The sequence below is a fragment of the Plectrocnemia conspersa genome, unplaced genomic scaffold (genome assembly GCF_051122295.1).
Source record: "Plectrocnemia conspersa isolate PC_06_02 unplaced genomic scaffold, ASM5112229v1 ptg000008l, whole genome shotgun sequence".
NCBI lineage: Eukaryota > Metazoa > Arthropoda > Insecta > Trichoptera > Polycentropodidae > Plectrocnemia > Plectrocnemia conspersa.
Window position 1 is genome coordinate 8,026,955 of NW_028277172.1, and position 26,554 is coordinate 8,053,508.

The 26,554-nt window shown below is 27.7% G+C and overlaps 1 protein-coding gene and 1 long non-coding RNA gene across 2 annotated transcripts in view; one reads left to right on the forward strand and one right to left on the reverse strand.

The window, feature by feature from the left end:
- LOC148232886 (neural cell adhesion molecule 2-like) overlaps window positions 1-26,554 on the forward strand; it is a 178,459-nt gene that overhangs the window by 31,669 nt on the left and 120,236 nt on the right. Inside the window, exon 3 of the mRNA XM_088190640.1 lies at window positions 17,893-18,019. Coding sequence (XP_088046766.1) covers window positions 17,893-18,019 — 127 coding nt within the window. The remainder of the gene's footprint in view (window positions 1-17,892; window positions 18,020-26,554) is intronic.
- On the reverse strand, window positions 2,852-6,168 carry LOC148232887 (uncharacterized). The gene is made up of 3 exons (XR_015810346.1): window positions 6,132-6,168; window positions 3,041-3,193; window positions 2,852-2,971 (listed from the first exon to the last, which is right to left on the reverse strand). It is a non-coding gene; the product is annotated as an uncharacterized LOC148232887 (long non-coding RNA).

Below are 26,554 nucleotides of genomic sequence, written 5' to 3' on the forward strand. Positions count from 1 at the left end.
AATGAAACTTTGCCAAAAATCCAGAGGTGTATTAGATCGCTATTTTTATTTTTATATTATACTTAAAATTTGTATTAAAAAAAAATGTAATATTCAATTGATTATGTTATACAAATATTTGTGAATTTCACTTATAAAATATAATTAAATGCTAGAAATAAAATGGTTATTTCCACTTACCAAAATAACCATGTGGTTGTTGAAGCTTATATAATAGCAATATTTTCAGATGCTAAGATGTATGTTTAAATTATTTACACATATTTTGGAAATATTCATTCATTATAGTGAAATCGTTAATCAGTGATATATATTTTATTATTATAACTTATTTTCAGTCAATGTCATAATGAACTACTCTACTCGATTGTATTTCAATTATTCAACACAATATCTGTAATGACCGATCAGAATTATAATTATATAATAATAATTCATTCCGATCGTCCAAACACAAAAAAAATAAAAAAAATACTTACCTGCTTATCTATTTTCAGTGAAAGTTTGTATCGACAAAAATTAACTCTTTTATAATGTTTAATTTTTTTATAGATTTTTTATTATAAAATATATAATCTGTTTATATTTTTATTTTTTGTATTAGAAAAACAATTATTATTTTTCATAGTTGTATTTTTTTTATTGTTGCGTTTTTATCAGATTTAATTCGCTTGCAGTGTTTAGTTAGGTTACCTATTTATGAAGTATAGTGTATCATTGAGTTAGGAATAAATTTGACGCGATTCTTAACTAACGGGATATTTTGTTGTGACCAAGGTCTTATTAGTTATTTACTAGAATTAATTATGTATCTTCAAACCGGGAAAGCGGACGAAATTGCAAGTATTATTATAGATTAAAAACAATTTTATTAATTTTTTATATTTAATTTTATTTTGTGACAAAGGAGATGGTATAAATTTGTTCTGATTATTTAAGTTCTTAAACCTAGTTTATCTATATAGGATTTACGCAAAAGTTTAGAATCAAAGGGGAAACCTAGGTACTTTGAGAATTTTGCCAGTCTAAAAAATAGTTTACTTTTTAAATTTTATTAATTTATCGACAGTAAAGGTTTTTAATTTTTACGATAAATCATTACTGCGATGCTTTTTATTGAATTTGCGCGAACTATTTCAAAATATATTTTCTGTTTTAAAGTCTATACTGCTCGATGGAGATTTTTGTACGAACCTAAAATACCCGTGTTGTCAGCAAATAGTGAATAATATGGTTCCTAAAATTAAAATTCGGGTGGCTCTAGCAGATAAGGGTCTGAAAGTTGACAAATAATTTTCAATTTTAATTCAAAAGCTTCTACCACTTAAAAACGAGTTTATTAATTTAACTAAAGTTATTATTAATTTAAATGTAATTAATTTATATATAATGCCTGCGTGTCAAATGCGATCGAAAGCTTTAGTAATGTACAAAAGCACTGCTTCTGTAGTCATTTTTCTGTCAAAGCTTTTTGTATATATTACATTACTCGATGTAGTTGATCCGTGGTGGAATGATAGCATCCGAAGCCAAATTTCTTATCAGGCAAAATAATATGTTCTAAAACTATATTTTTCGTGAATTTTACTCACGACGGCTGGTAATTTAAAAAAAAATAGTTTGAAGGAACTTGGTTTAGTACTTAGAACTTAGATTCGTACTTGGTTTTTTAATATCGTCAACCTGCTTCCACAAGAATTGAAAGTTTAGACAAGTAAGTGACGAATCTGTAAAATTTGTAAAGTAATCGATAGAAATCAGTAGAAGTATTTAAAAGGCTCGGTTTGGTTTGGATTTGCGATTAGGAAGTCCTTAAATATTTTTTAAATATTTTTTTCTTATGATATTAATATTCAAACATTTAAATTTTTCTAGAATCAACTATGCAATGGTTTTGTAGACCATCTACAATAGTGTGAGTTTTTTCTTCAAATAGTGAATATTATGGTTCATTAAATTTATGCAGGTTTGCGACGTAACATTTTTGAGATCTTCCACAAATAATTGTAGTCTGGATAAAGGTCGTTAAGTTTATTTTCCAAGGTTGATTTTTATGCTTGGCAATGGCTATTTTAATATCGTTCTGTAATTTTTTAAGCAGTTTTTTATTTATAATATTGTTTGATCGAATCGATCAGTGACTTATATAAGTTGTTTATAGTTTTAATATTTAATTTATACGTCATCCTTATTATTTAAATATTTGCTAAAATATATTTTTTATTGCTTGATATTTTAGAGACAATGACATATAAGAGAAAGATTAAAAATTGATACTTTTTATGTTAATTAGTTTTCTCCCACTATTCTGATATATTTATTATTATTTAACACATCAATAAATCACGTTTTTAAAATCTGCTTCAAGAAAATTTAGTGAAAGCAACAGAAAAGTATTGTAAATGACATACATTTTTTTCGGACCTATCACAAAATCATTTATGTATAAATAATAAAATAAATTTTTATTTGGAAATCATATTTTGTTCCCATGTTCTCAGTCCTTGCTTTTATCTAAATATTTTTTCACTTTTATTTGAGGAATTAGTAAAATAAATAAATTTGAACAAAATCATTACAACCAATCTTTTAACCCATATTTATTCTCTTAGGATCAGACTTAGCGTAAACTCGTATACACGTTAATATCACACCATCTTTAATTAAAATCAAATCACCTCTAAAATATCCATACATTACAGGGTAATCTAGATGCTTGTCAAATATATACTTTTTAATGACATATTCGCCCTAAAATAAAACATATAAATAAAAAAAATAATCAATAATATATAAACTAATAAATACCTACAGCTTTAATAGGGCATGACTTAATATGGTCCATATGAGTAAAAATTGTTTCCGAGTCCTTAAAATACATAATAAATGCCTTACAAAAATCTTTTTCCGAGAAATCAGCTGCATTTGGTTTCCAACCACCATCGCCCCATTTTGCAAATGTGACATTTGCCTAATAATTTATTATATGTTATATAATACTTTTTATATCATATATATATATTTTTTTTTTATAACTTACCGAAACTTTTTCATCCAAGTCGAAAGGTGACGATATATGTAAATTAATGCAGTTATGAGTTCTATTTATAATCTCGATATTTGCATCTACTTTAACACCCATTTGATCATCTCCACATTTCTCAAACCTTTCAATAGTGATGTCTGCTGGACCCTTAAAATAAAATATATAATATATGTTTAATTATATTTAAATCATTCATATTACTAGCCTTTAATACAAAGTTATATTATTACTGTTATAGACAGAATAATAATATTAAGCCTAAAACTTAATTCTTATATAATTTAATATACAATATGTATGATACTTTAGTGTCATAAATAATTAAATTATATGAAAATCAATAGTTAACTAATTACAAATTAAAATTACAAATTTGTGTACTATGGATTATACTAGATTTATATTTGTGAAAATTTAAATTTTAGAAATTAATATAATTTAAAAGTTTATGACAAAGATTATAATACATAATTATTATACTTACAAGAAAGTCACAATTCACAATATTTATAATAAAAAATATTACAACGCTGTGTAAAATCATTGCAACGATATATGTATAACAATTTTATTTTTATCACTGGTTAAAAAATTGAATGTTCGTGTTTATTTATAATACTACAATAGTATGTGAACAGGAAAAACTATAGATTACCTCATAAAAACACATAGATTTACAATGAAAATTATGTTTTGTATTGAGTTAATTATTTAATTAAATAAGCGATTAAATATTTTTGTTATACATAAAATGTAAAATAAATATGTCTAATAGACACATACAATAGAACGATGGTATAGTCGATGACTTTAAAGAGCTGGGTTTATATCCCATATTAACCCATTGTTTTTAAATATCTATAGTGTTTGATTTTTATTTTTATTTATGATTTTGATAGATCATCTCTTTCTCATTTTAGAAAACTAAGAAAATCTGAAGCTAGGTAGTGCATAGTTATACTTATTGATCAAAAGCCATAGTAATAGTTTATAAAAAATAAAATATATGTTTAAGAAAGTGACATAAAATCGACTGATTTTGGACTAATTCCAGATAAAAGTCTCACTGCTTATTTAGAGTCATTGATTGTGTTTATCCAGTTGTAACTTTTGGGTTAACGCATGTCATGTTACAATGAAATATCTATAATTAATGAATGAATAAATTAGGATGGAACACTTTTATAATAATTATTTTTCTGTTTCCTGAAAGACCGCCCCCTTAAGACAATGCGAAAGAGTCGCAATATTTGTAATAAAGTAAATAAAATAGGCGCGCACAAATGTCGCAATGCTAACTAACTATAAAAAACAAAGTAATATTAATTGTTAACCCGTTGCGATTTTGACGCAGCGTTTGGACTTGGAAGTTCAGTGATGTTAACTAAAAATCCCAATGTTAGAAAAATGCATTGGGTATTTTTGGCTCAAATAAATCCACGATAATGCTTTTTAACTATTTACATGAAACATAAATGATTTTAAACTATTTTATAAATTGCGTTCGCTACGTATGATGCTCAGATTTCACACATGCAATGAATCCAAGGTCTGTCCTTAGATCAACTTTCTGTATTTTTATACTGGAGGTGTAAGTTATCTTTAAGATTGTCTTTGCCTGTAACAATCCTGGTTGGATGGATTTCAAGAATACTGTCAATAATTATTTTAAGAATATCAATCCCGCCTAGTTCAGTAATAGAATTGTACACTATCTGGAATTAAAATAATTTACTATAATATTATTTTTTTAACAAACTATAATATTTCAGTCATGCGTAAGAATATACATTTTATATTTTACTTCGATATCCATTGATTAAAAAATAAAATAAAATTAAAAATCCACCACTAAAACACTAATAATAATCGCGATATAACAGGGATAATTAGAAATAAAACGTATTTGTGTAAACTAAAAACTAAAACCAACAGATAATTTATTGTGAAAAATAACTAAATCACTAAAAAACTGCTTACATAGATATCTTTACTATATCGTATGAACTCACTAAAATTACAATATAAAACTGGAATCAAAGTAAATAGATTGATAAAAAAAAACAGAAACACCCATGGTATTTAATAATTCGATTTGCAAGTTAATTTGGGTGTGATTCAGTGTGAATAATTTTTTTTTTAATAAAAAAAAGTTTTAGAATTGCCTATTGCCTGAAATTTGCATTCATTATTTAATAACATCTTTAATGGTTGCCTTGATTTAGGATATTTCCCTACCATTTGGAAATATTCATCAAATAAAAAGCACGATAAGAATCCTAAAACTCTTCCCCAATTAATCAATACGATATATAAAAAAAAATTTTAAGTAAATATTATTAAATATTTTTATAAATATCGATGAAATATTATTTTTACAAGCCCACATCTTCACAACGCTGTAGTTCATGAAACAATGACGCAACTAATGCCCATGTGAAATAATAATGGATTTTTAAAACTATAGTTATTTTAAATAATTATTATCATTAGTAAAGTATTATTAAATTTTGTATACATATATTATAAAGAATTATAATACACTATTTTAAAACGTTCTTTTATTGTTGTTTGTTAGTAAGCATTAAAAATATTAAATTTATTTTAAGTGCATTTTCATATAATATGAATTAAAAATTTTGCACGTTATTAAAGCAATATATGTTCTTGATAACAATATTTTCTTTAGAGAAAATACATTTACACGACACGTTTGCAAAAGATCTTGCAATAGCAATATACTTTAGACAGATTATGTCTCTTTATTTAGGGTTTCTGAAGATTGAGTAATAAAAATTGTGTATAATTAACATACAAAAAAATGGCACTCGCTTTACAAAATTATCGTTGTTGATTTAAACAATGTTAGTACAATAATAGTTTGAGGGATATATTTTCACTCCTAGATTTCTCATTAATCAATTATCGAAACATCTATTTTAAACATTTATTATAGCGATATATATTGAGTAAATAAAAATTAGCCAGAACAGATTTTCTGTTTTGGATTACTTGAAAAAATACAGCCATTAAACAGTGCCGCATGCGACGATCAAAAATTCGTTAATGAAAGCACATGCTTCACCTGTCAGCTGCACAAAAAAGCGTCTTGCTTGACAGAGAACTTGAGACACAGAGAGGGTGGAGAGTCATTCATACTGATCTGATCTGATGCATATCTATTTTTGCTTCGTACGAGTCGCATCCGAATATCACACATTCATTCGAACAAGTGACAACGGTGACGCCGAGAGCAGGAATAGATCAAGCTTTGAGTTGTAAGTTGTTGTTTTTTTGTCTTTTTATGCAGCATCCGGACGATCTGCATCTCGGAAACGAATTAGTGACTTCCTGACATTGTACCGGCGCGGAAGACGTATGCATGCAAATATAAACGTGTTTGTCTACTCGATGATATACGACCGGCTTGTATTATGATATAACCGGAAATTTACCGTCAACGTTTCGAAACATTCTTGGAAATATATGCAACACAAAGGCTTAAAACTGTCCCAAAAGAGTTTTATTTGATCATACAGAGAAACAACTTTAATAAAACAATGAATTATATTGTAAAACAATATTAAAAGTAGTATAAATTAACTCACAGATTTATTATCGATGTAAAATACAGTTCGTTTATAATATAATGGTTATTCAAAAGCAGAGTTACAAAGCAAAAAAATAAAGACCAAATGTATTTTATATGGTTGGTACACCGTGTTAGGGTTTATATGGCATGGTAGTCGCAATATTATTGTGATTGTAATATTTATAATTAGTGTCACAAATTTATAATTTATTTGCAACAAGTCAATAAAATTACTATTTGTAAATTTGAATCCGAAAGCATGCAACGTGAAGTGGGTTGAGATTTTTTAATCATCCCCTGGATAGGTCTTTGTTCTTCCGGAGTCTTCCTCTCGTTTAATTTCCGCTTCCGCAGCATTGTCAATATCTCTTGCCGGATCAACCGTTATCTAAGCTAGACGCTATTATATATATAATAAAAATAAAAATAACAGCGTACAAAATAGTATTGACTTATAAAAATAACCATACCTGATTTATTAATAAAAAATTTAATTAAAACCATACATGCATAAATTCCAAGTCGAGAATGTTTGGTTCTATGTAATATAATACAAAAAATGTCTCTGGGGAAATTAGTTAGTTTTCAGTTTCGATGCGAAAAAATATTGTTTATCAATATTCGGTTGAGCGTCTGAATAAATTCAATAATATATTTGCACCATTGTTTATTAAATTGGATTTGCTTAGTAATGCGTTTTGAAATAATTTGTGTTTTAATAGCGTAAATAGTACTAATGATCTGTATAGTTAATGTCTGTTGTTTCTTTCGTAAGTTGCTTGTAAAACGTTGAACGTTTGCCAAAACCGCCGACTTTTTTATGTTAAAATATTATCTCATCTAAATAATGTTTGTATAATAAATGAATATTGTGATTATGAAAATTATGATTCATGGAACGGAAACTATTAAACGAAATGATCAAATAAATATAACTATTCTCTGTTGAAGGTTGATAATTAAATAAAAATACATTTTAACTCAAAATTTTATTTATATTATGCAGTCGATTCAATTTAGTCTATTTTGGCAAAAACATTATTTGTGGCATACTTTAGAGCAATACTTCTTAAACTTTTTTTATTCACGACCCTTTTTTATTCACATTTATGATTGTGAGTTTCTTCGCGACCCCAGATAAATATAAAATATTTTGTGCTGATTTATTCATTATGTAATAATATACATATTACATACATATGAAAAAATATAGTTTTAGAATTTGCTCAGAAGCATACAAAAATATAAAATTAAAAACTGCACAAAGAGTTGTAAAATTATATTTATTATAGTTAAAAAAAATTATATGCCCTATTTTTCATCAAAACTGCATTTTTTTCAATAACATAAATTTAAGAGAATATTGAGCAAAATATATCGTCGCTGGTATATATTATAAGTACATAAAAATTAATGGTAAAAATCGTTTTTTAATGTGCTTGTTTTTTACTGCATAACAAATAAAATTTTGGTGCAATATTTGACACTGCTGGACGTAAAATCTCTTTAACATTTTTTATTGATGAACAATACTGGGATTTAATATGTGTTAAAGCTTAAAAAATAATTTCACATAAATATGTGGTGTTGAATCGCAGAAGAACACTTAATGCCATATCAGAGATTGTGGGAAATTCAGTTCTAGTTCCGATCCAGAATTCAGTCACAAGCTTTTTTGGAAAATCTTGTTTTAAGTTTAAGTCACTCGAAAGCTTAGCAAACTTCTCTTGAGCTTTATATGCCAGGTGATCAATCTCACTCAAGCTAATCAAAAATGTTTTTTTGAATCCAAGATAACTTTTTGAAATCAATATTTGATATAAAATATTTACGAAACTGTGTTTCTAGCGCTTTTAAGTGACCTATACTAATTTTTGCGGTGAAAATTTTACAATGATTTTTCTCAATTATAAAATTGTCGATACTGAAAAATATTTCAAACGAATCCTTTTCTACCCTATTTTTCCAAATGTTAATCTTTCTTAATAAAACTTTCAATTTTATGATTCGAAGTAAATACATTGCAATTGCTTCCTTGAAGAGACAAGTTGAGATCGTTTGATTTCTCAAAAATATCTGACAGATTACGCAGCTTGGATAGCCATAGGTCATTTTGAAAAAAAACAGCAAGATCACATTTTTGTTCGGGTAAAAATATTTAGATTTCATCCTTTAATAATAATAATCTTTAAATTTTGACCTTTTGATATCCACCTTACTTCTGCATGTAATAATAAATTTGTATAGTGGCAATCCGTATTCTTACAGAGATTTGAAAATAAGCGGCTGTTAAGGGCATAGATCTTAATACAATTTATATTCTTAACAGCATCCTGAAGTACATCGTTCAATTCTGGTATTATTTTTTTTGCTGCAAGGGCCTCCCGATAAATAAGGCAGTGAGTAAAAATTATATGATCATAATGAGCAGCTTGAAAAAAACATTTAATTTAAATTCATGTATTTAAATATTTTACATTAAAATCTCGCGACCCCCTTCGGGGTCGCGACCCATAGTTTAAGAAGCCTTGCTTTAGAGTAATACTAGAAAATACTCATGATATTATACTCAGTATATTATCATATTATTTGAAAAAAAAGTGGCGTACAAATTGTAAATAAATTTATTAAAATAAGGACTATCCAATGACACATTTAATTATACAATAAATCACTGATTTTTTCATTTTCAATTTTAAACAGTAATACGGTAACAAAATCTCTTGATGTGGGATTTCAATAAGACGTCGTATATATAGATTTTGAGAAGGCATTTGACAAGGTTTATCATGGGATATTGCTAAAAAAAATTGTCGGAATTCGGATCCTCGGATTTTTTTTTTTTATAAAAGTTTATTTCTTAAATAGACATAGGTAAAATAGCATACAGATATATTAAATGCAAATACTGGTTTATAACCATTTACATTGTTTACAAATTGTTAAGTTATACAATAACATAAAAAAAAATAATAAATTATACGAGAGTATACTAAATTAAAGGAAAAAATACATAAAACCTTTTACAAATTTAAAAAATCCAAAAAAAAAAAAAAAATTTTGGAAAAGAATGAAGCAGATGAAAAAACAAATTATACATAATATACAAAATAAAACACATACAAAGGTAAATAAACCTAGCCCTGTAGACCTGAAACTGATGACACTGCGATGAGCTTAACTGCATCAAAGCAATATGTGCTTAGGCATTTTATGTTTGTATTTAAATTTAAGTTTTGCTTTGTCGTAATCACCGATTCTTGAAATTAGTGGGTTTGCGTGGTCTCGCGAGATTTTTTTATAGTATTTTTCGGTTTGATAATAACAGTATTCTTTAATGGTAGGAATTAAATGTTTGGTGTGGAGTTTTTTAAGGTTAGTATAAAACGGTGTATTATAAATTATTTTTATGGCTTTATTTTGGATAACTTGAAGTTTATTAAAATTACTATTACTCGCGTTACTCCACACTGAACAAGCGTAAGTTAAAACAGGTCTGATTAATTGTCTATAGACTAGAATTTTATTTTTTATTGTAAGCGCACTTTTTCTATTAAATATTGATTTTAGAGCCGCAATGGCGGCGAGCCCTTTCGACCGGAGTTCAGTTATATGTTTATTGAATTTTAGTCTGGAGTCTAGGTGTATACCCAGGTATTTAACGCTCGCTCTCCATTCAATGTTAAAATACTCGGATGATTTAATTCGGTTATTCTTGAGTCGGTGACTAATTGTCGAAAGAGTATTTCAACCCTTCAGGGGTACTCCAAGGATCCAACCTGATCTCTCTTACTTTACGTTATTTACTTAAGTTACAAATTCAAGTCTATTCTGTATGTAGAAAAAAAATTAAAATTGTTAAAATGCATCTGATCTGTTTAGTGTCAGATTCCTCCAGGAGCTGGTCCGGTTTGTATAATTAAATTTTATTATTACATATTATTTTTTCTTTCTTACAATGCATTTTTTTATTCCACTTGTATTTTTTTTACCGTTATGACTCATTGGAGTAACATCTCACAATGTCACAATGGTCATAATTTGATTTTAATATATAAATAATTGGTTTAGCTCAGTATGTCAGGCCAGATCTTGTTTTTATCAATGTTTATGAAATGTTTACTAATGTGTAAACCCAAATTTTAAACTTTGCAGTGAAATGGTAATATATACTAACCATACTATTTTTTCTCAAACCAGAACAATTCTGGAAATTTGCTTAAAACAGAAATTAACGTCACCTAGATACTTTTACCGGGACTAATGACAAACTGGCTGGGTCTAGAACAGTCTCCCCCACACTGGAACGTATGATAAGTCTAGTAATGTATATACATGTTTACAATTTAAAAACCATGTTTCCACAACTTCCATTTGCTCATCCTTAATATAATACATGCTTTTGGCGAGCTGACTGCACCAGGGCGTGTTTTCAAAGTACAAATTTGTAGAAGCGCACCGATCATAGAGAGCATTGTCTTCATTGAAACGCAGTTATACTCCGGCTTTTGTTTATTGATATATCCATTATTTGATCAGATAGATACCGGTGTTTGCCTTCGGCATAACAAGTGCGCACACCAGGTACCGAAATGCTGCTGGCGAAATTGCATTTTCGTAATACAACACTAGGAAAATTTCGGATTCGGAACACTCGATTCAGGACTGTGCTACACATTATTTCCACATACTTAGGTATGCATATATTATTTGGATGAATAATAATTCAATCCGTGTATATCAAGTTCTTAACTCAACTGTAAAAAAAAGAATAAAATATATATTACAATGCATCTAAATTTAGTATTATTCAAGTGCTATCAATAAATAGTATATCAATGAAAAACTTGACTTTTTTTATGGAAATATATATACTTTATATCAAGAAAAAATAAAACTTTTATTGTAAAAGGTCTGATCGAAAATATTATAGGCTCAGCGGGCCAGACAACAAAACTTAAGTTAGCGAAACAAATCGTATTTTTCCTAAGATTTACGATTTTTAAATATATTTGCATAGTTTATCTATTTAGGTCTAATAGAATTTTGCCATCTATCAAAAACTGCTCAAAATAAGTATCTCTAGTAATAAGTTTTACTTATAAAATGATGTAATTGCCTTTTTGAGATTTCATCAATCTGAAGTTAAAAGCTCGTCACTTTCAATAAATTCCAATTTATTGAAAATAGTTATTTGTTAATTCTGATCTGAAATTGCGATCTTCTCATTTAACATAGATGCTGCCAAATACAAATATAAATCTCTAAGAATATAATTGTAATTGATCATATTAGTTACCTAAAAGATACATTTAGAAAATTTTGATAGTCTATCACTTTGTATAAAACTTACTTCTAATTAAAGTTATAGTAAAAATTTCACAATTATACAGTCAAATAGATTTTTAAAAATCGAAATTTATTCTGCACTTACATCAAAATTCGAATATTTCTGTTGGAACTGTAGTTTGAGTTCAGACAATGTATCTGCCACAATTTTGTGTTAAGTAGAGATTTAATTTATTTTAAAATTCTTAGTACGATTGAAAATATGTAAAGCAAATTTGCATTATTATCAAGCAACGACTGTTGTCGTAGAAATTACTTTATCACAGTGTAAGTTTTATATATGAGAACTATTTTTCCTTGTATTTCCAAATTCCGCATAATATTTGCAGCAAAAAGCATTTAGTATTTCACGGTTTTTTTAGTAGAGAAACATTTCAATCGCTCCTCTCAACAAAACATTACTACGACTGAGCCTTTAAACTACTGTACGGTAAAGTCAGGATATTTGGCTTTCATTTCTGATTTCCTAAAAAAAGTTAAAGAACTTACAACGTTTACGTTGACACACGATGGGTTAAGATTATTTTTCAACTAAATCTTTACCTGTTCAGCATATACTTTAACCATCTTCATATGTGGCATATTTTTGTCGATTTCAATTTTATTTTGTCAAAAAAGTACGTCCCTCACAGAGGCGCTGCAATAACAAATTTTTATTTTACATAAGTTGATAATGTTTATTTTAAATTAAATATAATGCAAACCAGTAACTAACTTCATAAATATATAAAAATGGTGATTTACTATTACTTTTACTTAGCCATTTTATTATACAAAATATTTGCTATTTTGCACAGTGTACTTGTTATACTTTGACATAGCGCACCTTGAAAAACCTAGCATCAACAAAGGCATAGTTAAAAAAGTTTAAAAAAAAGCCGGAATTTTTTACAAAATAAATTGGCTATTGATGTCACTCACAATGTGCTCAAAACTTCTAGCAACTGTTTTCACCAAAATCCTGATACAACAATCATACACGTTTTTAATAATTTACTATCAGTAAATGACTTAATTTTATTAGTTTATAAACTGACTTTAGATACGGACTCATTTTTTTATTATATTTTATCGCAAAACACGCGTTTTGATAAAAAACATCGTTTTTCTGCAAGTTGTGAATATCGTGTCGAGTTCTAAATCTAGTAATGACGAAGTATATTGTATTCTTTCAGTACATATCTAATTTGATAACAAAATAATTAACACTCTACTCTCGTTTAAAAGCACGACATTTGAAATCCACTAGTTTATTTTTTTCTGAATTTGAATGTACAAATATCTAAAAGTAATAGAATTAGTTCAAATATCGCAATAAGCATTACACGAGGCATTGAAGACTGCGTTACACAGCAGAGTGCGAAGCAATAGGAGCACCACATACGGTCATATCTCGTAACTTTTTATAGCGTTACTTTGAAATCTTAAAAAGTTTGAAAATCTAAAATATATTTTTAGCTCGTGGGCCAGATTTAACTTGCGGTTTGTAGTTTAGCGATAGTGTTTTGCGTATATCTGCTATTCACTTATCATACTATGCTAGTTTCTAGAAGTTTTTTTGTAAAGCTTCTCAGGCTATAAAAACTATAGAAAAAAGGTCAAATGAAGGATAATCTCACTAAAACGAATAAAGTGAAAGTCACGAAGGTGATATTGATGTTTGACTGTTATCAGTTAAAAGTGGGTGCTCAACATCTAGATTATAAATTACAATTGTGATGGCAATAGTTTATTTTTAAAATGGTTTTCATCCTCAATTTTACATTTATTTTTACAAATCTGAATCTTTGTAATGCGGAACCGTGCAAGATTGGCATGCCACACTCGTTTGCGTGCCAGTACAATTTTGTGTCGAACTTTTAAATGCTGATAGAGCGTGCAAAAACAAAAAAACAAAAGGAATACTCATTGTTCTCTAATTCAAGGTCGTCACAAGACTTGTATTGTTATATCATTGTCACAGTGTTCACGATTGTGTCGTTTGTATAGAGATAGAGGTAATATATTAAATACATGTGTACATACATATTTTTAATAGTCATTCGACTTATATATCTAAATATTGCGTTCTTCTGTTGTATTTAGATCAAGCACAATATGTACATACATACATATCTAACAACCATGTTTTTAAATCATATTATACAATAATATTGAAACAAGCAGAATAGACCGTGAATAAGAAGCGTTGTCAACTATAAATACTTGTTTAAGAAGCAAAATTCTAAGAAAAAGGACGAGATGAAAGTTTACTGCATAATGTTTCGGACTTCCCGTACAAAATAATCGAATCTAAGGCGCGTGAGAACTGTGAGATTTACTTAATTTTTAATTCATGGACTACAAACTATACAAAGATCTACAGCTCGGTCGGTCGACGAGAAAATAAACTTTTCGTCGACCCACCTTAAGAATCAGCTGATCCAGTTCTGTTATATACCACAACACAGCTGATATTATTAGACAAAATATCTTCATTTAACTTTATAAAGTCCTTTAAAGTATTGCTGCTGTATAATTGTAGAAATTGGGCAATGGTTTGATTTTTTATTTGTAATATATTACTTTTATTATAGTTCGCCACTTGTACTATATGAAGGATAAGAGCCAAATTATTGCAGTGTCATCTCTGAATCATATGTTTATTATCAATCACATATTTTTATACATCCGTTGATTCCCTCATTATAAAGTACATATCTATATATGTACGTAGAATTGATATAGAGATAACATAAAACCCACTCTGCAACCTTTATCAACTTGGAAGGATTCGATATCACGCATACAATAAAAGATACATTATATCATCATATTTCAACCTATGGATGAAAATATTGATATTTCAAATTGTTGCTTTTTAACGGAAGTAAATGGAAACTTACGTCCACATCAGTGGGTGGTTTAACATTAGGGTGGGATTTCTGATACTGGATACTATTACGGGAGGAACGAGACCGCTAAAGACATTTTGATGACATGGTAATATTTTTACCTAATCAAATGGCAACGGTTTTAAATGAAAATATATTTTGAGAATCAATACAAAATGTCGTATTATATGAATATGTAGCATACATGTTGAAATATTAGAATTACGTCAATATAACACGAGTTGCTATATTGAGAGCATAGTCACAATTCCTAGAACAATCTAAGAATTTTCTTATATTAAACATATTACGTTGACATAATAAAAATATATTTATACATAATACTAGTTTAAATACAATGTAATATCGAATGTATATATTTATTCAGAGACGCTTTATGGTTTAAGCTTGTTTTGTATGAAATTATTATATATTCAATTATGTTTAACATTTTGACAGGGGCTTACAGATTTTTGCATAATGTAACCTATCTGTATAATCTGTTACATTAATAAAACAAGGTTACACTAATTTAGTTTATATGTTAATAGAATAAAATAAAATAGAAGCTTTAATATTTTTTATAAATATATCTAATATATACAATTATAAAAACGTATATTTTATACTCAAGTATTGAGGATAATTTATTTTAAATAATAAGATACTTATTGTTACATCGTGTGAAGAAAAACTTTTGGATATATTTTGATTAATTTTAGAAAAATGTTGATGTGTATTTCATATTTTTTTCATGAACTTAAAATTCAATAATTTGTTTTGATTCAGGAGTATGCAATTTTTTTGTTGGCCGCTTGTTGTCAACCAACGTCTTATCTCATCGCTCTGAGCTAAAATATATTACTCATTTGCTCACAAATAAATTAAAAACACGAGAAAATTATACAATTACATTCTTCTTGCTAATCCGTCAGCGTGTGTGTGGACAATGTAACTTTCCTAACGTGTGGGGGTGTCTTTGGCGAAGAGCCAATTACTAGGGGCGGTTCACGCGTAAAATACGTTTATCATGCCCCCCTAATCATCTTAATTAGAATTGTTGTCACATTTAGGGCAGAGTGTAGAACGTGGGAGCCGCCCAGGGGAGTAAGTGAAATTCAAAGCTCTTTGTGACTAAATGTGATTAAAGTGGAATATTCCTCTTGTGTACGTATGGTGCGCTGCTCGTGTGACGACGACACACGCGTGTGTCTGCACATTGCTCTTTGCATTCATTCACACACGTACGAGTGAGCGGCTTGTGTCGTATTATAATCTCATCTGGAAATAAAACTTGCAGGGAAAATGTATGCCGGCGCTTAATATCGACGTCAGAGCTCCAGTGGGATTTAGTAGAAATAAGTATCAAAAATAAGAATGATATTTATTTTACACTACTTACTAGGGGGGCGGATTCCTCGACGTATCTCTGCGGCATATCTATAAATCATCGAAGTAGAGCACTGTTACGTATTTAGCTCGTAGTTGATTGTAAAGTCCTATTACTTAAGCGTGTTAAACGATTTTACTAATAAAGAATCGTGTTCGCTTCCTTTATTCCTGACTGTCAAGACTAGGACGTCACCGCTTAAGAACGCTCCTCTTGCACGAGCCGTCAAGCAGTAATAGTTATAAGGAGCTGTAAAAACATGTGTGATATTTCTCATATATTTTGAGTGTGCATCATATTTTTATTTTTATTAAATATTTCGATGTTCAATTATTATTTGTATAATGATCATTATGACGCATTGGAAAAGCCTGTTACAATGGTCAGATTTGTAATATAAAATATATAATAATATGTTATAATATACCAGAGCTCTTACGTATAAATGATTTATATAGCAAACGTATTTTTGCTACTTAGATCATTTCTGGAGCTATAGTTAAAACTACTCCGTTTTTTTTGGTTAGATGGATTCCATTGTATTATTTTTTAATTCTCAAAAAAATGAGAGTAAAGTAAAGACTAAGGTATTTGAGTTCTCCTAGAAGATCGCCTCACTATGTATCTTAATACGTAATAGAGATTTGCTCTATGAGTATACATAATAATCTTTGCCTATTTTAAATTTTATATAGGAAATACGCAGATGATCACGCAAATTTTGCAGAATCGAAGCGTATTGATGACTAAAGATAAAAAATTGAGGGTTGAGGATGCTGCCTTGCGGGATAACTTTCCTCTAAATAAAGTTTAAGTCAGATTACGACCATACGCGTTCTTCTTTCGCATCGCTCCTTCACTGCTGTAGATCATGACTGTAAAATAATTGGCAATTATGCAAAGAAATATTAGTGGGGTAGCATTTAAGAGACAGTATAAAAAGCTTTCTTAATGTCTGTATCTTTACGAATGTTATTCTTTTTTAAAATAAATCATTAATTGGAATGAGAAACTGTTTTATCAAGTATGGGTTATTTATTTAATAACGATATGAATGACTTTCCTGTTGTTGTGTATATTTTTGTATATCGATTTAAGAAGTTGATTCAATTCGTATAAATAAATATATAGTCAGAATAGGGTTGACGGTATGGTCTGCAAACTGTCTTTTCAATGGTAAGATAATGTCATAGTATAAGATTACTACCCTTTTTATAATTATTAGTATAACTAACTTTTAAAAATGCGTTACGAAAAAATCCGTATATATTTTCTGAAAAACAACACACTTCTGCTGCATTATTCATATTGCAACGTGGCTCCACCTGAACGTGTTTTGTTCTAATTAAAGCACCGAGTGGCGCAATTAAAATGCAATTATTCCTGATGCAGTTGTCGAGATGCTGCCACCGGACCACTGGAAGACACTTGTGGCACCGAGAGCGACTGATGACTGTTACCTACCCCCGTCGCTAACTACTCCTAACTCCAACCCTCGACCCCCATCCGCCTCTCCTCAGCCGAGCTGTTGTTTTAATTGCGGCTCGTTGACGTTTCGGTTTTAAAACGCGATTTATACGCCATTTGGACGGGGGTTAAATGTCGCTGGGACTTCAATTAGTAATTGTGTATTTTTTTGCAGTTCAAGTGGTTTGGGCTACAGCTGGTGGTGAAGCAGCTTTACCATGCGACGTGAGCGTGCCGAAGCAAAACGATGGTGTCAGCACAGTGTTGTGGTTCAAAGACTCGACGGGAATGCCACTTTACAGGTTAGTACAAAACAATCAATTGCTATAATTAAAATATTTTATAAGTTAAAACTACACAGCTTAATAAGATACACGAGGGTTAAAAATATGAGATTTTAACAAAGGATGATTGATGAAATGATTTTTTTTAAAATTTTATTTGGGCCCATTGGGCCCTATTAAAAACATGTTTTATGTTTAAATACCACGAATATAATTATTGCATATGACATTTTGATGAAAGAAGACCGTAAATATTATAAAATAAATCTATTATTGCTTACTAATATTTTAAAATCAGTTCAAACGCAAAGCATTAATTATCCAACAATAACATAATATGGACTTGCCCCAGTTTCAAAATCATCGGCTCATATGTTTAAAAAAATAATTATGTATATAATACTACCATATATATAGTTAATTTTTTGATGAAATTTTATTCGTTTTATTAATAAATTACGCTTGCAATTTATAAGCAATTTCAGACTGTTTCTCCTTATACAATATTTTTTAGTCTTTATACAATTGTGGTTATATATTATTATTAAATCTATATACATATATGTACTTCTATTAAATCTCATGATAACAAACCACAAATTAATTTGTATTTATTTATCTACATCTTTCAGATGATCAAAGTCTAGCAAACCTTTTGATGGATAATCTAACAGCTTTTATATACGTTAAGGTGGATTTTATGCCAAGTAGCATTATGTGTGTAATGTTTTGGTCCATTACACATATTTGGTGGGGAAGATATAAATAATATTATTTCAACTTATGTGTACTTATTTAAAAAACACTTATCTTTATAAAAATAAATAATATGATACCTAAAAATATTATCTGTATTTTTTTGATAAAATAATATTCCAATACAAGGCGTAAGTTTTTTTTTGATATATACGTTTTTACATAAGCTGTATATTGAACATATTATTATAAACCAAATAAATGTAATTAGGTTTAGTATCTGTCTATATCAAAAAGGTTTTTAAGCACATTTAAACTGGAAAGATAATTCGGTAGTTTATATATAGATGACTAGCACCTCAAAAACCCGGAATCGAAACCATACTGAACCCTATTTTTTCATGTCATGGAGATCATAATTAATGCTAATTATAATTTTAATTTTTAATCACATATTAGTTTTTTACAAGCTTTTTCTTATGATAATTAAATAAAGTTAAATAATATAGGTCATGCATATATGCTATAAAAATAACGTGAACATATGTCGCATTCGTTTAATGACCGGTAGTACTGCAATCTTGACGTTTTTTGTGATTGAACAGCGAAAAGAGATGTATTATTCACATACAGACTCGTAAGAGCAGCTCGTGTTATTCAGTGTTTTAAATTATTAAGCAAAGAAATCTTCTTTAATACGTAGAAAAATTGCTTAAATTAGATTCGAGCTTATCTGGGCTTAATTAAGTAGGTCATGATAGTGTTGAAGTTTTTTTTCAAAAATATCTTTTCTCAATTAAGTCCTAATGAATCTGACTCATACTAGTTATATGATCTCACTATTATTTTAAATATGTATGTATATTAAAATCTGATTTGATTGTACTAAAAAACTATAACTACTGATTTTAATTTAGAATAAACAAGTATTAAATTTATCGTACAGTTTAGTATTTAATATGACGCATAATACTTATTATAATAATGAAAAATATATAAAATCAATTCTAATATTAAAAAATGTTTTATATTAATGGTTGTTTCTCGTTTAAAACAATATGAATACAATTTTTTTTTTAATATGGTTTTAATGAAAATAATTAAATATGTTTTATAGTATTGTTTCTTGAAATAAATATACGTGGTTCTTATTCAATTATCTTGGTTTTGACCGATGGTTTTGGAATTAATTTTGCCACATCTTTTAGATCCTAGACTAAACAAAATGTTAAATTCCTTAAACTTTTTTCTTTCTTGCCTTTAATAAATAAGAAAATTCCAGTTTCTATTTAAGACACATAGCACCCTTTGCGTGATGAAACAGAACTTCTTAGTGGAATATTTTAAAGAATTTGTGATGCAATTTCCAAAACTGTATAAAGTTCATGTCTTGGATAATGATAATCATAGCTGATTAGTTTTTAAAAAAGTGTGTACCAGTGTAAAATCACTACTTTTGTGACCGGATTTTTTTTTTGTATTTCACAAAGAACAATATTTGGCAGTATTTATCCGTACATGCATCTTATTGAAGGTTAGTGTGAGTTTCTTCATCAATTGATTAAAAACATTTTTGACATAGCGCTAATTCTAGAATGCATTACGTCATTTGACAGATGTATTTTAGCAATGTATTTTCTATGTTAGTACCTGAGAATAACTTAAACAATTTTTAAGGCATTGTTTAACCAAATATGTGTGAATTTTTGTTCTTTATGACTATATAATATTACAATTAGTGGTCTGACAGATTTTTTACTAATTACATGTTGTCATGTTGTAAATATTATTTAAAATATTGACAATTAAATAAAATATACTCAAATCTTAACCTTACATATACACATTATTTTTTAATCTATTTATGTTTATTAAATGTATCTTAGAACAAATCCCTAAAGCAGAACAGCAATGTTGCAAAGTATTCAGATTATTTTAATATTTATTTTGAGACCTCTAAACATAAAATAAATTCAGTTTATAGAGAGCTTTTTATAAACAAAAATATTAGTTTTTATATTTATGTAATGCTTATGTTTATTTTGCGTTTAATACATATCACATTATTTATTTTTTAGGATCAATGTCAATAAAGTACCTAATACACGTCAGTGTTTGATCTCCCTTCATATGCATGCTCTCCATTTTGTACTTTCCATACACCATATGCATTTGCGCATTGCCGTCGAACGGATAGTTTTTCACCTCATAAACACCCTGAAAACCACAAAAAAGTTAAACTATAGCCATAGCACTTCCGAGATTATACGACACACATTTTCTATTTTTACACCGATGGAACCGAGCCAATGACCGATGTGACAAACAACTCTTAGGCAAACGGTCGTTAGAAACTGTGATTAATTACGCGATATAATGCTATTTTGAGAAAACCTTTTTCACTGGACAGGTGCCAGGTTGTCCTAAATCTTTGAGAACCTTCCTGAATCCATCCCCTAAGTTTCTCATGAAGAACATACAGGCGTAAGGATCGCGAATTTCAAAGACTCTAGGCTTCCATTCATCGTCTATCCATTTTGAAACAGTGACAAATAACTAAAAATATATACAATTAATTTAAAATAAATAGTAATCATTAACAAATTTATATAAATAAAACCTGAATTTTTTCATCGTAGTCTTCAGCCAAATCTAGCATAACATCAAATCCCATGTGAGTTTCATTGATTTCTTTATAGTTGACTTCCACTTTATAACCAGGTGCTTCTTCAGCGCATTTTTCAATACTTGTTATTGATATTTTAGCTGGGCCCTTTCAATATTAAATATTTATTGTATTATTTATTAAGATCTTAACTTATTTAAATAAACCTTACCATAATCTGTCCCAAAACGATGGGAAGAAATAAAATCGTAAAAGTCAAACCGTTTCCACTCATGATTCTTGATTAAATGTTACAATTGCATAAACTGGTTGTTCTTTTATTAAAAACTTTAATATACTATAATGATCATAACGCTTGTATATTGTTTTATATTGCGTGTTTATGTCTTTGTTATAATAAAGCATAACATTGATAATACAATGAGTTAATAATTATCATATCGCACGGTATGTTAATTAAAATAATTATTGTCATAGTAATGTTATCTTTATAATAATATAATTTAATAATGGTAGAATTATTTTAATAGCATATTGTTATTAAATTTGATTTGTATTAAAATTTATAATAATATTTGGCATTTATTTTTTATTAATTCCTGTTAAATATTATACATATATTAAAATCACAGATTATATTATTAAGTATTTTTTTTTGGTTATTTAATGTGATTCTTTATATAAGTGTATTTCTCTATAAAATATACTTAATGGTAATGTCATAGTCACTCTAATATTAACGAGTCGAAGCACAGTGTGACATCATTAATGCTTAAAATGAGGCCACTAAGCGTGCGGACGTAAACCTAAGCAATGTTTATCAATCTTTCATGCCTAAATTTGTAACATAAAAATGTAATTTGAAGCCTATCAATTTATCTGTTATACAGTTTATAACTGATTTATTGTTTAGATAAAGTTAAGTAATTTATAGTTATAGTGTTTTTGTCATTTATTCAACGTAATGATAAAATTTTGTTTTATTATTTCAACCATAAGCAAGCTTACGATTTTTTATACCAGTTTTGACTCTTAGGTTGCACAATAAAATATTTTTAACGTTTAAACATTATATTTATTAACACAAAAGTTGTACATATTTTTAAGTAATTTATCCCTTTATTATACCTTTCGGTTCAACTTTAATAAATAAAAGTATACATGTAAATGCTATATCATCTTTCAATAGCTCAGCTTCCAGTTTCCAATTTCCAGGCATTATAGGAAGATTGAGCCCTCTATTGAAAAGATAGTTTGTTAATTTATAAGTACCCTAAAAAAATAAAACATATTAGAATTGTGCAAACGCCGTTTTTTCTATTGAATGGTGTAACACAATATTATTTTTTGGTTCAACAAAAAAAAAAACAATTTAATATTTTTACTATAATTAGAGATAAAAATATAAAATTAAAAGAGAATCTTGAAATAGAATGACGGGAGTGTTTTTTATATAGTTATGTACCAGCTGCAAAGTAACAAAGTCACTTGCTATATTTGGAAAATGGGCAAGGAATAAAAATATTAATTAGGTTTGGCACTATCTGATTTGGTTGTTGAGCTTATGGACATTAAGAGGTATAGTTAGTAAAAAAAAGGGTTAAAATATTTTTTATAAAAATTTCACGAGCAAGAGTAGTTTCTTTGAGAGCGAAATAATAAAAGATAATTTGTATATGAAACAAACTTTTTTAATTAAATAAGTAGCAAGTTTTCTCACATAAGAGATAAAAAGTTACTTGATCATAGCAATTATCATGTAGATGTTTTATAAATACATTCTCTTACAAATCTACAGTGTTTTTTAAATCAATAATATAGGGACATGATTAAGATTTTCAAATTTATAATAAAGGTTAATTTTTTTTAAAGACGGTTAAGATTGATATAGATCATATCACTAAAAAAACAAGGATCCTCAGGGTTATATAATCTCCTCTCATATCTGATCAAATATGTAAAGTCACAGGCCAGCAGAGAGAGGGTAAGATATAGGGATAATAATAACAATTACCTCTTTTATCGGACATGAAGCAGGTTGACCTAAAGAAGTAAGAATATTTCCAAATTTTTCTGGTGAACTTCTTTGTAATAAGTTACAAGCATTGTCGTCGGTTATTACCATTGGGTTACCTTTCGATCCACCTTCACCCCATTTTGTGGTTGTAAATTTACCCTATATATTTTTATATAATTTGTTTAAATAAAATAATGATAAACATATTATGAATAATACAAAGTAAAATAAATACCGCTACAGTGTCGTCAAGTGGAAACGGCATCTCAGCGAGCAAATCAAACGCATAATGGGTTCTATTCATCTTATGCATATTTAAATCCATAGAAAACCCCATCAGGTCAGTACTATCACATTTAGTGATTCTTTCGATTGTGATGTCTGATTGAGGCTATAGATAAATATATGATTTATTTACATTTTGATTATATTTGCCTTAATTGACTTACTATAATTTGGCAGTAAAATAGTGGTAAGCATAAAATGAGCAAAGGAACGATCATTGTGCCTAGAGTCTATATTAGTAATGTGCATTTACAATATAAAACCTGTTTTATTTGTTTTATATAATTGTTCGTTTGATGCTTTATAGATATACTTTTATATTGTCTTTGTATAATTACACTGACATTGAAAAAGTTACAATGCAATATCAAAACAAAAAAAAAGGTTTCTAATTGTTTATCTAATTATTTTATTTATTAAGTTATTTAGATAATTTGGTATTTTGTTAACATTTAGATTTTATGAATTAAGTAATCATTACGAAATGCAAAGAGAAAATATTACATTATTAAAAATACCTTGATACAAAATACACAAATAAAAATGTAGATAATTTTTTACTTACGTGCTTATTTCTTGTTAACTGATTTTTAGCCTAGGATAAAAATATTTAATTTTTCACGCATTGGTGCATATATTTTAATCTAATGTGTCATATTTTGTCCATTATGTTGTGACCTGTATAATATTATTTTTTCAAACAAATTAAATCCTTAATTTATATAGCATTTATAGGTTATTTTCAACTTCTGTTATGCCTATTACAATTAAGATTTTGCCATGAAATCCTACATTGATAAATTAAGCATAAACGTTTGATTTGTGTTTCTATTTTAGTTTTACAATTATTATTAATTTAATTAGTAGATTTATTTATTTTTAATTATTTTATTACTGCATAATTTATTTTATAATCTTTTTATGTTTAGTCATTGCTTTAATATATTAAAGAAATATTTTTAAAATAATGTAGAAACCTATTTAATAAATATTTAGCGATGAAAAAATACTTATGCGAAATATTTACTATTTACCTTTATTTTTATATACTTAAAAAAATAGTTTAATAGTTTCTAAAAAAAAACTTTGACTTTTATATAAAATTTTAAATATACGTAATTTAATAGATAGCTTTAAACAGTATCAAATATATTTTTAGCTGTCATGAAAAATTAAAATAAAATTAAGATTGTAAAATTTCATACAAATATAAAAATACAATTTTTATTTAACAGTGCTTCGAATAATCTGATTCTGTACATCTTTACGAAAATTGGGTTACTGTATTTGGTTAGGTATTGGACTACTAAAATGTTGTAGTAAAAATATGTATTTTAGGATCAAATCTAACAGATTTATTACTCATATTATAAACAATAGGACAGAAATCGTTGTCCAACTCAAAAAAAAATCAGCCACAATCTCAATCTCGTTTTTTTGAACATCTGGTACCATTGCTATTATTATAATTTAATCAAATAGTGCGATAATCATTAATGCGATAGTGATTGGGCTTATTTTTTATTTATATAATAATTGGTTTGAAAAAATAGTTTTTAATAGTTTGGACAAAAACTAGTTTAGAGCGAAGTCCAAAATAGTTTTTATTTATGCATATATAGTCAAGGTATTTTTGCAAGTAGTTTATGTACGGTAGATATACACAATAAAATGTGTTGTGTATTAACAGCAGATTTAAAAATAGCCAGGAGACTTACATCTCTTTAATGGCGAATTTTTAAATTCCGATTAGACAAAAAATAACCAGACTTGATTTTTATATTAAAAGCGAAGCAGGTTTTTGCAAAGATTGCGAAATTTATTGTACGAGAACATTAATTTTCTTGTAGCAAAAGAAAAATATCACTAGTGCTGAAACTGAAAGACAGCGTCCTTAACTAATTTCACAGTAAAACTAAGTAATGTAATTGGTGGTATGATTATAACCTCAAAGATAAATGTTATTGATAGATTCCAAAACGTCAGGGAGCATTTACAACAAAAAAATGTAATGTGCAATACCTTCAATTTTTAAAAATGTATATTGCAAACTGCTTGTTTTGTTAAATAAAATTATTAATTATTATATTATAAAAATGCTGATAATAAAAAATATACTCTTTTGTACTATTTTAATCAACAAATGGAAAAAGCGACATTACCAAATAAATAATAAATGACATGTATGTTGTTTTCATTGGTTTTATTCAAAGCACATATTTAACATATTTCAACTATTAAATTTTCAATATCTATTTTATAAAGAGTTTTTTTAGTCAATTCACACTAAATACTTGAACAAATTCAACGAATGGCTAGAAAAATTTTTTAATTACCATCACCATTTGCATAATAAGATTAAATAATAGCTAAAGTAATTGCAAACAAAACCTTATAAACTATCATCATATTTACTTATTCTTAATTTTTTTATTACGCATTATCGTTACTTTTATATTTGTTGTGATTTATAATATTGAAAATGGTTCTTACTTTACATTATATTTTTGATTACATTTTGTATTGATTACAATGTTTTTATTTTTTTATTCATAATAATAGTAAAGTACCTATAAAATATTAAGTTCAAAATACATACAAATAATATTTGATTAGCTATTAAAATCAATTTATTGTGAAAAATAGTTATTTATTAACCAACTAGATTCTTCTTTTTTTCAATCTTCATATATACACGTATACATGAAACTACGACGCCGTCTTTGATTATTGTCATATCCATTCTATAATATCCGTGAACCACTGGATATTGAAAATCTTTATCGTAAATATAGTTATTAATCACCCACCTCCCCTAAAAAATGACAGTAAAATAAAATATAAATTCATTACAATACCCTTAATAAATATAAAATACTTACTTTTTTTATTGGACAAGACGTCGGATGTCCTGCTGATTCGAGTATAC